At 45.7% G+C, this 14,836-nt stretch overlaps 1 protein-coding gene across 2 annotated transcripts in view; it reads left to right on the forward strand.

Annotated features, from left to right (window-relative positions):
- ITPR2 (inositol 1,4,5-trisphosphate receptor type 2) overlaps nt 1-14,836 on the forward strand; it is a 355,767-nt gene that overhangs the window by 115,250 nt on the left and 225,681 nt on the right. For both annotated transcript variants that reach the window (XM_080914558.1, XM_080914557.1), the window contains 4 exons: nt 1,767-1,917; nt 5,096-5,289; nt 10,079-10,208; nt 14,523-14,580. In XM_080914558.1, coding sequence (XP_080770684.1) covers nt 1,767-1,917; nt 5,096-5,289; nt 10,079-10,208; nt 14,523-14,580 — 533 coding nt within the window. The remainder of the gene's footprint in view (nt 1-1,766; nt 1,918-5,095; nt 5,290-10,078; nt 10,209-14,522; nt 14,581-14,836) is intronic.

Here is a 14,836-nt window from a genome sequence, read left to right on the forward strand (position 1 = left end):
TAGACTTGCTATTTTAAACTTTAATCTGTTCATTAGCTTATTTTTAGACGGTATGGGATACAGACCTGCACTTCACATGCTAATTACACTACAGCCAAGAGATTCCATACAGTTTGAAACAGAAGAAAAATAAAAGAAAAACTTTGTTACAGATCCCTCCCCAGGAGAAGTTTGTAAATTCTCTCTCTCCCTCTCTCTCTCTCTCTCTCTCTCTCTCTATCATATATATGTATGTATATATATAGACACACACACACACACACACACACACACACACACACATATATATATATATATATATATATATATATATATATATATATATATATACATGTATATTACCTTTTCTGGTTGGGATTTTGTTACAACGTACTCAGCGACTAGTAATACCAATTCCTAATACACTAATAGTCAGTAGAGTTGCAAACAAAAGCTCACTTCATTAATAAAGAGCGAAGTCCCTGCCAATCACACCCCTGTCCGCTCTCGCTGTCACTGTGCACACCCCCATGAGTCGGGAGCCTGGGTGGGGTGCAGTGGGGTCTGTGCAGTTGGTCCTGTTTCTGCTCCTCTCAGGTGGGTGTTGGTGGCCTTTCTGCTGTGCTGGCTTGTCACCTCAGCACTTTCCCACATGGCTTTTCTGTGGTGAAGTGTCCTTACCACAAGGCGCCTGGCTTCCTACAGAGAGCAAGAGAAGGAGAAGGAGTGAGTGAGAGAGTAGGGAGGAGAGAGAGGGGGGCAGAGACAGAGAGATTCAGAGACAGAGAGAGGCAGAGAGAGGCAGAGAGAGACAGAGAGAGACAGAGAGAGACAGAGAGAGGCAGAGAGACAAAGACAGAGACAGAGAGGTAGAAAGAGACAGAGACAGACAGAGACAGAGAGACAGTGAGAGACAGAGTGACAGAGAGGGACAGGGACAAAGACAGACAGACACACAGACAGAGAGAGAGACAGAGAGAGAGAGAGAGAGAGAGAGAGAGAGAGAGAGAGAGAGAGAGAGAGAGAGAATACTCCCAAGCAGTGTTCTGTCATCTAACCTTGGGAACAACACAGTGTGTCTGCTGTGACCACACCAGCCTGACAGCTGTAGGAGAGGTAGCCAGTACTGTAGGAGAGACAGCCTGTACTGTAGGAGAGACAGCCTGTACTGTAGGAGAGACAGACAGCCTGTACTGTAGGAGAGACAGCCTGCACTGTAGGAGAGACAGCCTGTACTGTAGGAGAGACAGCCTGCACTGTAGGAGAGACAGCCAGTACTGTAGGAGAGACAGCCTGTACTGTAGGAGAGGTAGCCAGTACTGTAGGAGAGACAGCCTACACTGTAGGAGAGACAGACAGCCTGTACTGTAGGAGAGACAGCCTGTACTGTAGGAGAGACAGACAGCCTGTACTGTAGGAAAGGTAGCCTGTACTGGAGCCGTGTCTGGAGGCTACATCTCACCCTCGTTCTTTACTGTATTACCCAGAAGGCCACAGGCCAGCATAGAGAACATGGAGTTCTGGGCCAGTTTATGGCTCATATTTAATAAAATAATGTAACTACTTATTAAGTGGAATCCTTCTGACTAATATTTAACTAAATGGTAAGAATTGTAACATAAACATTCCCGAAGTCACTTTAAAGGCTCCAAATTAACCCTAGATTCAAATCAGTCACAATCTGAGCAATCCCTTCACAGGGATTTTAATTTCCAGGTGTCTCAGAATTAGGCTTTAGGATTACGTTAGTTATCAATTCCATTTTCCCACCGCCCTCTCCCATGCAGGTGGTCCACCTGGCTCGGAACCTGACCTACTTCGGATTCTACAGCTTCAGTGAGTTGCTGCGGCTGACAAGGACACTGCTGGCGATCCTAGACATCGTCCAGGCCCCCATGTCATCATACTTTGAACGATTAAGCAAGTTTCAAGATGGAAGTAAGAGCTTTGAGGAATGTAATGATACTTTTGTTATTAAGCAGGAGGGAGATAAAGACCAAACAGAAACACACACAATGCGTGTGTTCAGTCCATACAAACATTGACTCATGATGGTGCTAAGTGATAACAGGGTGGACACATGAGCGTTTTCTTCTCATGGTAATGTGTGTGTGTGTTCACATGTATATGGACACATATGTACTAGTAAGTGTGAAAATATGTGTGTGTGTGGTATGTGTTCACATGTATATGAGCTGTACTGGTAAGCATGAAGGTGTGTGTGTGTGTGTGTTCTGTTGCTTGAGCTGACAATACTCCCACAAGAGTTGCTGACTGATAAAGCCAAGTATCAGGCATGAGAAGCTTCTGTTCAAGCTGTTGGTCAGGCTAGTCCAAGTGACTCCCAAACAATAAAGGCTATTGCTATGGCCGTTGGTTTCCTCCCGGATGTTGAAGGCAAGTCCCTATTGCTAAAAGGAAGACATTTTGGTCTCAGGACTCAGAAGATTTGGCTGTATCCAACCTGAAAACCTCCTAGAGTCTAGTTCTTAGTACAGAAAGTGCTCTGCAAGCTGCCGAAAGATTAAAGCAATGAATGTTCCCACCCAGATGTGATGCCTATAAATCACAATGACCAGCACAAGACACTACAGGGGTGACTTGAATGAGAATGGCCCCCATAGGCTCATGCATTTGAATGCTCAGTTCCTGGTCAGTGGAACTGCTTGAGAAGGATCAGGAGGTGTATCTTTGTTGGAGGAGGTATGTCAGTGGGGGTGGGCTTTCAGGTTTTAAAAACTTACAGCATCCCCAGTTATCTCTCTTTGCCTTGTGTTGTGGATCAGACATAAGCTCTTGGCTACCACTCTAGCCCCATCCCTCCTCCCCTGGCCAAGCTCCCTCCCATTTTCTCTTTCGGTTATCTAAATAGCTCAATAACAAAAGTTTTCAGGACCTCCAGATGAAAACCTAGGATCCTTTCTGCCTGGAGCCTGCATGCCCATTAGAGAAATTGTCAGTGTTTCCTCTACTCAAAAGCATGTTACAGGGAATGCTTCCCTTTATGAGCACAGCAGATTGTGCATTTGGGGAAGGCGATGAATTCAAAGAGGTGGCAACCTTTCTGCAGTGTACCTTTGTGCAACTTCTATTGCTCAATGCTGTCTGGTGCATTCATGTTCTTTCCAGCTATCTTTAAAATCTTTTTATTTATTAGTTGCCTCTGGACTTTGTAAGCATTCTTATGGTTCACACTCTTTTATCAATGGGGGTTCTGTTGCCCCGAATCCCATTTTTATCTCCCTTCCTCTTGGCTCACACCTTCTACTCTTCTGGAAGGGAGCATGCTTTGCCAGATGCCGAGGCCTCTATTTCAGGCAGAAGCTCATGAGCTCTCAAAAAGTCAAGACTACTGTTTGCAGAGAAATGCTGGCATGCGCTCTTTCGAATCTAGTTGCTTACTGTAAGAGCTGAGACTGGGAAACAGGCCGGGACCTAAACTGTGGGAATGGCTGGGTATCCCTCGGCTGGCGGACTGTGGTCAGTGTGGAGGAGAGTAGTTGTAAATTGTGCTCTAGAGTGGTTGGAAGCAAATTCAGGGGATGACAGACAGCAATAACTCACTGGACATTTTTGTGCTGGTCATCCCTTTTTATAATGGCGTCAGAAGAGATGGCTCTCCCTGGGATCTGAATAATGGGCTTCTAGTCAGAGTAGACAAATAAATGCATGCTTGGAGAAGTCAGGCTTCTCCTGGGGTGAGAAATTGTTTACCTTTAATCCCACTTCTAAGTTCTTTTGTGTTATGTTTCCTCTGAGTATGTGGGAAGATGCACAACTACAGCATCTGACACTTTGTGACCTCTTGGTACCCACATCTGACACTTTGTGTCTTCTTGGTACAGGGCATCTGACACTTTGTGTCCTTTTGGTACCTGGCATCTGACACTTTGTGTCCTTTTGGTACCTGGCATCTAACACTTTGTGTCTTCTTGGTACCCGGCATCTGACACTTTGTGTCCTTTTGGTACCTGGCCAGGACCTTGCCACCCTCCTGTTTTGCTGGTAATTTCTAAAGCCATGAGTTATACAATAGACGTCCTTCACTAGGCAGCAGACTCCCATCCCTCTAAGGATTCTGCTCAAGGACATTTATGGGACCAAAAGCACAGAGGTGGCTTGATATGTAGGGAAGCCCATAGGCAGTGACAGCGTCCTTGGCTGTACACGTGAACACTCTTCTAACTCTTCATGGGAGGCTTGTGTAGAAACTGTCCCTTGCTGTGTGCCTGCTGCGCTAGGTGTCAAGATTTCATAGTTGACCCTCAGAGGCACAAAGTGAGGAAGAGGTCAGCTTTAGTGTTTTGAACCATTTAAGATGGCCTCCAAGTCTCTCTTTATAAACAAAACAACGGACTGAAACCACTGAAGCCATTTCATGAGCGACCCTCATTAAGGTGTTTACAGAGCAACGGAGGGTGTGGGGGGGAGGGGTCTTTGGGGGTGGTCTTGTTTCTTTATCGGTTAGTTAAGTGACTTCTAAAACGATGGTGAATGGTGGTGAACGCCAGTCAGTGAGAGAAACCACAGGGTGAATTTGGGTTTTGTCTGAGCTTCCACAGAACAATTGTGCTTTGGAGTTTTAAATTCTCTTTTCTTTTGAAGCAGGCTCTGGCTGTGCTGCCTAGAGCATCTGAGTTCTGTCTGTCCTTCTACCTCAGCCTCTCATGAAGAGAGCGACAGACTCCATCCTTTCTACCTAGTCCCTCTAGAGTTTAAACTCAAGGGTTGAAACATTTCATGAGAGAGAGAGAGAGAGAGAGAGAGAGAGAGAGAGAGAGAGAGAGAGAGAGAGAGAGACTTAATTTGCTTAGAGGGACTTGGTCTCAGTCTTTGATTTTTCACTAGTAATTTGCTGTATATTAGAGATAACAACCATTTCTTCCTGTTTGTCAAACCATTCAATAACTCCATAGCTCCCCACACCCATTGCACCGATACACCCAACATGCCCCAGCTTTTACAGTAATAGACAAAAGCATAGAAATCCCACAGATGCAGTGAGTTACATGGGTGTGAAGGCTACAGCCAAGTCCCCATCGGAAAATGAATGAGTTCTGCAGATGCTGTGGCCACCTATGCTTCATGTGTTGACTGAGTCCTCTTCTGGTGCCAGGCAACAATGTCATGAGGACCATCCACGGGGTGGGAGAGATGATGACACAGATGGTGCTCAGCCGAGGCTCCATCTTTCCAGTGAGTGTGCCCGACGCACAGCCCAATGTCCACCCCAGCAAGCAGGCGAGCCCCGGCGAGCAGGAAGATGTGACGGTGATGGACACCAAGCTGAAGGTTATCGAGATTTTACAGGTGTGTCCAGCATTGTCCTCTGTCATCGTGTGTGTGTGTGTGTGTGTGTGTGTGTGTGTGTGAGTGTGTGTATGTGTATGAGTGTGTGTGTCTTTGTGTGTGTCTCTATATGAGTGTGTGACTCTGGGTGTGTGTAAGTGTGTGTCTCTGTCTCTCTGTGTGTCTTTGTGTCTCTCTCTGTGTGTGGTGTGTGTCTATGTGTATGTCTCTGTCTGCATGTGTGTCTCTGAGTGTATGAGTGTATGTCTGTGTGTCTGTGTATGTGTAACTGCGTGTCTGTGTCTCTTCTGTGTGTGTTTGTCTTTGTGTCTCTCTGTGTGTGTGAGTGTGTGTGTGTGTGTAACTTGTGGCAGTCCTCCCCCCGTCAGCTTTCTGAGTGCTGAAATTCCAAAGTGTTAGGCATGATGCCTGGTTTCGTTGTGTAACTACGTCGAATGCTATTGGTGTGATATGACTCTGAAATCATGCTGAATTCATGAAGTCATGGTGGTCTCTCTTTTTTCTGGAAGTCAGTTGCTCTCATTTCATTACTATGTTTAGGCAGGGAGCAGCTGTCAATCTCACACGATGCTGCTGTGCACGCCAACCCTGTCGTTTTGTCCCAGGAACTGCACTGATGGTATCTGGCAACTGTGGAGTACTTTGAGGAAATCACATGTCTTTCCTGTGTGTTTATTATCAGCTAGGGTTGTCCAAGATGGAATTTTCTTCATTTAAGAAGGATTTTAAGTCAGGCATAGTTAATGATGATATCCTAATTACTTTTCTGTGTTTAATTTCTTGAAACATATCTGTGAGTTCCACATACCCAGATTTCTTGTTGTTATAGGAAACTCAAAAATTTTATCTCAGACATACTAGTATACTCCCATAATTCTAGCACTCATGAGGTAGAGGCAGGGGGATTTCTATGAGTTCAAGGCCAGCCTGAGCAACATAGCAAGACCCTGCCCCCATCTCTGTTTACCAGACATAGTAATTGTCAATTTATTACTTTTACATAATTACCTATCTTTGTGTTTCTAAGGGGCTGGGGATTTTTATCAATCAGTCAACATTAATACTTAGTTTTATAAATTTAATGAGCTCAGTTAGTTTGTGCACCAGACTCCTCCGCACAGAGGCTATGATTTCTAGCGTTTTCATTTCTAGAGTCTGAGAAACGGGCTCATGGTACCTTTGTGATAGCGTTTATTCCAGAGTCGGGAACAGAGCCCATGAACTGTCGTAAGAATGTGAACAGAGTTTCCCAAATCTCCCATCATCATCGAGCGTAGACTGAGCTCCCAGAAGCATGTCAGCAGTCCTGGAAGGCTCTGTGCATTTCTCATTCAAAGTAATTAGATTTATAATCACGACACATTTCCCAGTTCCCCCAGGGTTTCCAAAGGCTGAGTCCTGAGAAATGTTGGCAGGCTTCCCTACCCTGTGTTCATGGCCTTGAAAATTCACGTCATGTTCCTGCCCATGGGGCCCCAGTTCAGTGCTGTGTCCTGTCTGTGGTATGTCCCCTCCCCCAGCCAATGATGACCACAGCTGTAAGTGGCCTCACCTTCAGTGGTGGTCTCAGCGACCATGGGAGCAGGTGCTTTGTGTGGCAGCCACACTTTGCTGACTTCAGCCTCTACCCAGCACTGGGGAGTTTCCAGTCAGGACCCCCTCCTCCACAGATGCTCAGAGCATCTCTTCACAATCTGCACTCGCTGGCTGCTGTATCGTGAAATAATAAACGAGGGACGAGAGTTTACTGATATCAATCTGACTGAGAAGTTACAAGCCTCTAGAGTTTTGATTTTACCGGGTACAGGGACTTGTGACAGTAACCACAGGGGTGGATGTCTGAGAATGTGACAGAGTCTGAAGCGAGAGAGCCTCGAGATGGGGGGGCTGCATGAGGCTGGCCATGGAGGCGTTGAGACCGCTGGGGCCAGAGAGTAGCTGGCGTTAGCATGGGATGGTGCATGTTTTAATATTTCCCCCAACAGGCTGCTCTTTGTCAGCTCCCAGGGGCCATCCCTCTTCATCCCATTTAAATAAAACATGGTTTTCAGGGAACATTGTCTCATCCTTCCCTCTGACCTTTACACATTTACATTTTCATTTTTATTTTGTTACGACAAAATATATTTTGTAGGCTGGCCCAGACCTCACTTAGGCTGGTCTTGAATTCATGAAAATTCTCCTGCCTCAGCCCCCCAGTGATGAGAATGTTAGGAGTATAGGTGTGAGCCGCCATGTGTAGCCTTTTCTCTGTCTCCTCATCTGACATTGTGTCTGTATCTTCACGAGTAGAGACACTAGGAGAGCAAAGGTCATGAGATCAAATCCTCTGAGTTCTCATCTCCAGTGGAAGGAAGAGTTCCTTAGTGTCTCACATTGAACTCTTTCTCCTTTGGGCATCTGAGGTTTTTTGGTTTTTTTTTGTCTTTTAAATCCTGTGTACTGAGCACCCGTAGCTCAGCTTCTGTCCCTAACCTCCTGCTTCAGAACAAGCCCCAGGACATTTATCAGTCAGTGGTTCTCAATGGCCTGCCCTACACTCTACAAATCCCCATATGTTGTGTTCACAGCAGGTTAGTAGAGGAGTTGCTGTGGGGTTTGTTTTCCCCTCTTGACTTTATATTCCTCAAGAGCCACATTTACAACCTGGTCTCCAGAAAATATTATATTAAAAGGGATTTTTAATGTCTGTATGCATGCATGTGTATATGTGTCTGGGGGTTCTGTGCACACAAATGCAGATGCCTGCAGAGGTCGGAAGAGAGTATTGGATCTCCCGGAGCTGGAGTTACAGGTGGTTGTGCAGCATCTGACAGGACGCTGGGATTCAAGTTGAGTCCCTGCAGGAACAGCATCTCTCCAGTCCTGAGGGACTTTTTGTACACCTCATTATCCTCCTCTGCCTGGCAAACACACATGGGTGAACTAAGGCAAGAGTCGCTGACATGAGCTTGTGGCTGTTTCCGTGCAGCATGAGGGGAAGACCTTTAAAATGTGGAGAAGAGGATGGTGGAAATGGAGGGGAGAGAGAAGACAGGAAAGGGGTAGGAAAGGATGAAGATGAGAGGGGGAGAGGGAGAACAGGAAGGGGGCATAGGAAAGGATGAAAATGAGGGAGAAGGAGACAGAGAGACAGAGAGATCACAAGAAGTGTCATGAAAGAAGTGTGCTGTGGGTGCTCCCAGTGTCTTGAGAGCTTACTGTCATGGGGTGGAGCAGAGAATCCCGGTTCAGTGGGCTCTGAACAAGCAAGTGGAGGCAATGGGAAACTGTGACATAGTGCTCACGGGACAGAGAGACCTGAGCTCCAAGAGAAGTGGTGCTCTGCGGGGAGGGAAGTCTCTGGAAACAGAAGAGACAATGCCTACTGATGACACAAAAGGCAGGGTTTTTCCTTTTTAAAAAATTATTTATTTTATGTATACGACTACACTATAGATGTCTTCAGACACACCAGAGGAGGGTCAGATCCCATTACAGATGGTCGTGAACTACCATGTGGTTGCTGGGATTTGAACTCAGGACCTCTGGAAGAGCAGTGTCTTAACCACTGAGCCATCTCTCCAGCCCAAGGCAGGTCTTCTAAAGTCTTGGCTACCATAGTGTTTACTGTTCAGGAACTCAAAGGAGACCCTATGAGACCACAGGAACGCTGGCAATAGTTATGTGTAAAAACTCGGGCTTATCTCAGGGCAGTTGAGTGAACGCAACTAAACTCGCTGCACATCTCTCCTGATGGTGGTCTTCTCTGAACCATCTCATAACAGATTCATCCCTTGTTTTTCTAGTAACTATTCCTTCCAGGCAGGGATTCCCAATGTTTGGCTTCCCCAAGGTTCACAGCAGAGCTTGGGATGGTTACTTCATTACTGCTAAGCCGATAACAGAAACCCAAGGAGGCACAACACCGAGAAGAAACCCAGGAACCAGGATGTCAGCCTGCCTGGCGGGCCTGGCTTCTGGGCTGGTGTCAGTAGAGCTAGATCAACTCTACTGCAGTTGAACTCACAGCCTCTCTGCACAGAAGAGGTCTAGAATTTTCTTCTCAGCAAAGAAAACTGCAAGTGTGTCTGGGATCACAAGAGCATTCACTGCCTCTTAGACCCACAAGGCACCTCTACCAGAAATGCCTCTTAGCGTCCTGCCTGAAATGGGGCACCAGATTTCCTTGTTTCTAAAATAAATGGAGACCAGATATAGTGACACACACACACACACACACACACACACACACACACACTGTGCTATCCTAACACTTGGGACAGGATGTTCAAGGTTATCCTCTGACATACAGGGAGTTTGAGGTCATCTTGGTGGGAGGATCATAAATAATAAATGAACGAACGAACGAACGAATGAATGAATGAATGAATGTGGTCTCAGTGCTGATCAATGAAAACATCTCCTTTTCCTTCATTAAAAACTAACATAAACAGGCAAACAGCTGAGCATTTATAGTTTGCAGGTAAGATCTCCGATTGGCTCATTTGGAAGACAGAAATGTGGTTGGTGTGTGTCATGGCTTACAATCAAGACTGGCTCTTTGTGTATGTGGGCACGCATGTCACAGTGCCCAACTCTGTGGAGCTGGCTCTCTCCTTCCACCTTACCTGAGCTCTAGGGATGGAGGCCAGGTTGCCTGGCGTATGTGGCAAGGGCTTTACCCATGGAGCCATTTCTCCATCCCACAACTCACACCAATGCCACGCTAATGCCTGCACTGTCAGAGTATAATGGAGTCTTTCAGTACGTGCAAATGAAGCTAAGCTTGCCACGTTGCTTCTTCTAGTTCATCCTGAGCGTCAGGCTGGACTACCGGATCTCTTACATGCTGTCCATATACAAGAAGGAATTTGGGGAGAGTGATGGCAACAGTGACCCCTCTGCCAGCGGCACCCCAGACACATTGCTACCCTCAGGTATCTCCACAGCTGTACTTACTGTTTGCATTCTGTATTCTTTAAAACGTATTTTACACAATTCATTCCTTGGGAGTTTCATGTTTATTTATACAACGTATTGTGATCATATCCATCCACCACTACTGCCCCACCCTTTCCCTCCAATGCCCCGCCCCATTTTCCTCCCCCATTCATTTCCTTGTTTTCACTGAATCCAGCGGGGCTGCCGATATGAGCCCAGGTGTGTGGATATTCACTAGGGTGTGTGGTCAACTTACCAATGCCGTGTTATCAAAGAAGAGCGACTCTCCCTCCCAAAGAGTCATCATTGCCAACGTCCATGCTAGGACTTTGGTTTTTTTGGCTGGCCTGATTTGGTGGAGGTTACCTCGACTACTGTACGCCAGCCATATCATGTCTAGACATCAACACATCAAAGTGACCGTGTCTGCTTTCTGACTCTATTCTTTCTGCCCCATCTTCTACAGAGTCCCCTGTGGCTTGGGTGGTGGGAAGTTGCCAGAGATAATCCACCCAATGTTATTTGTACTCTTTATTTTAACCAGCTACCTGTACTAACCATTATCCATGGGAAAAGACGCTTCTCTGACCAGAGCCAAGAACGGCATGGATCTATGTGCACAAGCACAAGTATTTAGAAGGCTGTTTTTCAGAACAGGCTTTAGTAAAACAACAGGTTCTGTGGTTGGGCCTGTGAACTCCCCAGGCATGGGCTGTTGACCAGCCAGAAAACCTCTTCTGTGGTGCAGGGTTCATATCCAATCAAAAGTGGCTGGCTAACCCTATAACCACCCTGCCTCTATTGTTCAGTGGGCACATCTTCCCAGCATCTGTCAGTATTGAAACACACAGCATCCAGCCCAAAGCAAGATTGGGAGTGTTTTCTCCCTCAGGAGCCTGCACAGCTCCTTTGGCTCTATGTAAGTTAGCCAGCAGGAGGAGAGCTTTCTGGTCTATTGAGGTTGTTTTCTCTGTGTCTTGAATCCAAAATGCATGGTGTTTTCAGCTATTGGGTCTTGCTGTTTAGTATTGGTGGGCAAATGTCTTAGTCAGGGTTTCTATTCCTGCACAAACATCATGACCAAGAAGCAAGTTGGGGAGGAAAGGGTTTATTCAGCTCACACTTCCATATCACTGTTCATCACCAGAGGAAGTCAGGACTGGAACTCAAGCAGGTCAGGAAGCAGGAGCTGATGCAGAGGCCATGGAGGGATGTTACTTACTGGCTTGCTTCCCCTGGCTTGCTCAGCCTGCTTTATAATAGAACCCAGGTCTACCAGCCCAGGGATGGCTCCACCCACAATTGGCTGGGTCAGGGATGGCTCCACTCACAATGGGCTGGGCCCTCCCCCCTTGATCACTAGTTGAGAAAATGCCTTACAGCTGGATCTCATGGAGGCATTTTTCTCAACCGAGGTTCCTTTCTCTGTGATAACTCCAGCTTGTGTCAAGTTGACACAAAACCAGCCAGTATAAGAACCAAGGGTAATGACAATAGCCTGATATTCAGTCTTCCCCTGGGGTGGTTCTGATCAATAACTCACAGGGAGCTAGCTATTCTGTGCCTTGCACTAAGATTTTAATTTAATAAGATAATAATAATAATATATAATTATATATATATATATATATATATATATATATATATTTATAGCCAGAGAATGAACACACACATATTCAAACATATGTATATACACACACACATATGAGTATGTATATGTGAATAGTGTGTGTGTGTGAATAGTGTGTGTGTGTGTTTGTATTTAGTTAGTTTACACAATAATGGATTGTCATATGACTTCTTTGTGATTCCTGACTTTGCATTCTGCTTTTAAAGACCCTAAGCACCTTCCCTGTTTATCTTAAATGAAAAGCGTAATCTTCACCGTCAGGAAGCAGGGAAGGGTGAGTGCTGGTGTTTGGCTCACTCTGAGGGTGGCACCACCCACATCCAGGGTGAGAGTTCCTGCCTCAATTTAACCTTCCTGGAAACATCCTCACCACACAGCCAGGGGTGTTTCCATGGAGACTCAAAATCTGGGCTGGCTGGCAGTGAGGACATCAAAGTGAGGAAGCCCGGAGGCCTCGTCAGCTCCAGAGGCTGGATCTTTCGCACATTATGTTCTTTGGGTGAGAATCTGAGAAAATGTTCGTGCCTGGATCAGAGAGCAGTGTAAGGGACATCTGAGAAGGGCAGTGTCTGTGGGCGAGCCTCGGTCAGCCGCGAACAGAGGAAAGGCTCCCCAATGGCCGGCCGCCTGTGGTGCCGCTGGTGCTTTGGAATTCTTCCTCACACTTAAAAACGAGGATGTTTCTGAGACTTGGAACATAATCCCAAAGAGCATAAAAATGGCTGGAAAATTTAGAGGCCGTAGAAAGGGCTTTGTGAAGACTCAGAAGTAATTAACTCAGCTTCTTCCTGGATGGGCCAGGTCAGTCCTGGAGGGCTGTAACTCTGCCTTAGAATGGGGACAGCAGTTAATATAGCTCTTCTGAGGCTAACAGTTGTGTACAAAGACGATGTTCCATGTCCATGTTCAAGCACTGCTCCATCCATCAGTCAGCTGGACAGGAAGGATTCATTGACTGTAATGAGAATGGGGACCAGAGCAGTTGCCCCTTTACCTTTGATCAGCAGGCAGCCTGCCCTGCAGACAGACAGCCGCTGTTCCACCCAGGCGAGGAGCCCTGGCACCCCTGCAACACCACAGTTTCCCAGAAATACAGACCCCAAAGGGCTGTTTCCAGGAACGGTCAGACAGAACAAGAAAGCCATGCTGGCGGCTGCATTGACAGAAACATAACAGTTATTGGCTCCCAGAAGCCAGATTTCTGGAAATATAAGCTCTGAGTGTCAGTAAAGTATCCAAGCAAAGGTTGAGGCACCCGGAAAATCCTCTCTGATGGAGAAGATCTCTCTCTCTCTCTCTCTCTCTCTGTGTGTGTGTGTGTGTGTGTGTGTGTGTGTGAGAGAGAGAGAGAGAGAGAGAGAGAGAGAGAGAGACAGAGACAGAGACAGAGAGAGGCAGAGACAGAGACAGAGAGAAGTCTATCTGTATGTGAGTGTGTGTTAAGAGAATGGGATTTTCCCTTCTTGTTGGTGCCTTTTCTTTACATGCTCTAGACATCTTTGCATCACATTGAAAATGACCCTGCCCTACAAGAAGAAGAGACACAATTTCAAATGTAGCAGAAAGATCACATTGCTGGGAAGTGCAGTGACTCCACTCTTTATTTGGATTTTGATTCTTTAAAAACTGCTTTTCCCTGGGGGCTGGAGGGATGGCTCAGAGGTTAGGAATACTGGCTGCTCCTTTAGAACCCTGGTTAGGTTCCCCAAACACACATGATGGCTCACAACTAATGTAACCCAAGTCCCTGGGCATCTGGCACCCTTCTCTGGACACTGCACATGGGTGGTACACAGGTATACCCACAGGCAAAACATCCACACACATGAAATAGAAATAAAGGAGAACAAAATTCTTCTATACCATCACCAGTGTGACCTGTATTTTCATATATTTTATATAGGCATACACACATATGTTTGACCTATCAGATGCACACACATGTGCCGTTACTTATAAATAAATAAGAAGATCTTTGTAGATATACCTATTGTTCTTTTAACACATTTGATGGCAGTAATGTGTTAGTTTAAAGCATAGGTTATAATAAGCAGGGAGATAGCTCATTTGCAGCTCTGAATTCAATATACAGCATCTAAATATATGTACACATGTATAAACTTCAATTAAGATGCTCAAGTTTGTTCCAGTTTTTTTCTGTTGCTGTGATGAAATACTCCACCAAAGAGCAGTTTAGGAGAGAAAGGGCTTTATTTCAGTTTATATTTATAGGTTATAGTCCATGTGGCAGGGAAGTCACACAGCATACCTTTGAGAGAGCTGGTCACACCACAGCCACAGTCGGGACAAGAAAGAAATAAGTGCACGTATATATACATGCTTGTGTTCAGCTTGGCTGGTGGTATGACTCTTCGACAATCCAGGATCTCATGCCTGGGGAATGGTGTCACCCATGGTGGGCTGGATCCTCCCACATCAATGAACATTAGTTGTTAATTCAGTTCCCCACACATGCCCGCAAGCTAACCGAATTTAGACAGCTCCTCTTTGAAAATGTCTTCCTAGCTGATTCTAGGTTGTGTCAAGCTGACAAAGCTTTATGCTTGATTGAGTGGAACCATACTGTAATTTTCGGTATTAAGATAAAAAGTATGTTCAAGTGAGTGAACGTGAGCGTGAATTAAGACGAAATAAAGTTGTTCACTGTGTTTCTTCACAGCTCTTGTCCCTGACATTGATGAGATTGCGGCCCAGGCAGAAACAATGTTTGCTGGAAGGTACTGTCCTGAGTATATATCTTGCATATGAAAAGATCTCACCTAGAATTTTATTTATAGTTTGTTATCATCTATCTTTTTATACATACTTAGATAAGATAATTTCTCCCAGAAATGAAGCCTTAAATTTACTCTAAAGGAAAGAACATGGCTCTGATGTGAGCCACCTTTAAAAGCTGGGAGAAATAGGGTCCATGTGTTTAATTCTCTCAGAATTCTTACCTTTTATTTCCTCAGATAATGAGAATACAAATGC

The sequence above is a fragment of the Micromys minutus genome, assembly GCF_963924665.1.
Source record: "Micromys minutus genome assembly, chromosome: 3".
In the NCBI taxonomy this organism is placed as follows: Eukaryota; Metazoa; Chordata; class Mammalia; order Rodentia; family Muridae; genus Micromys; species Micromys minutus.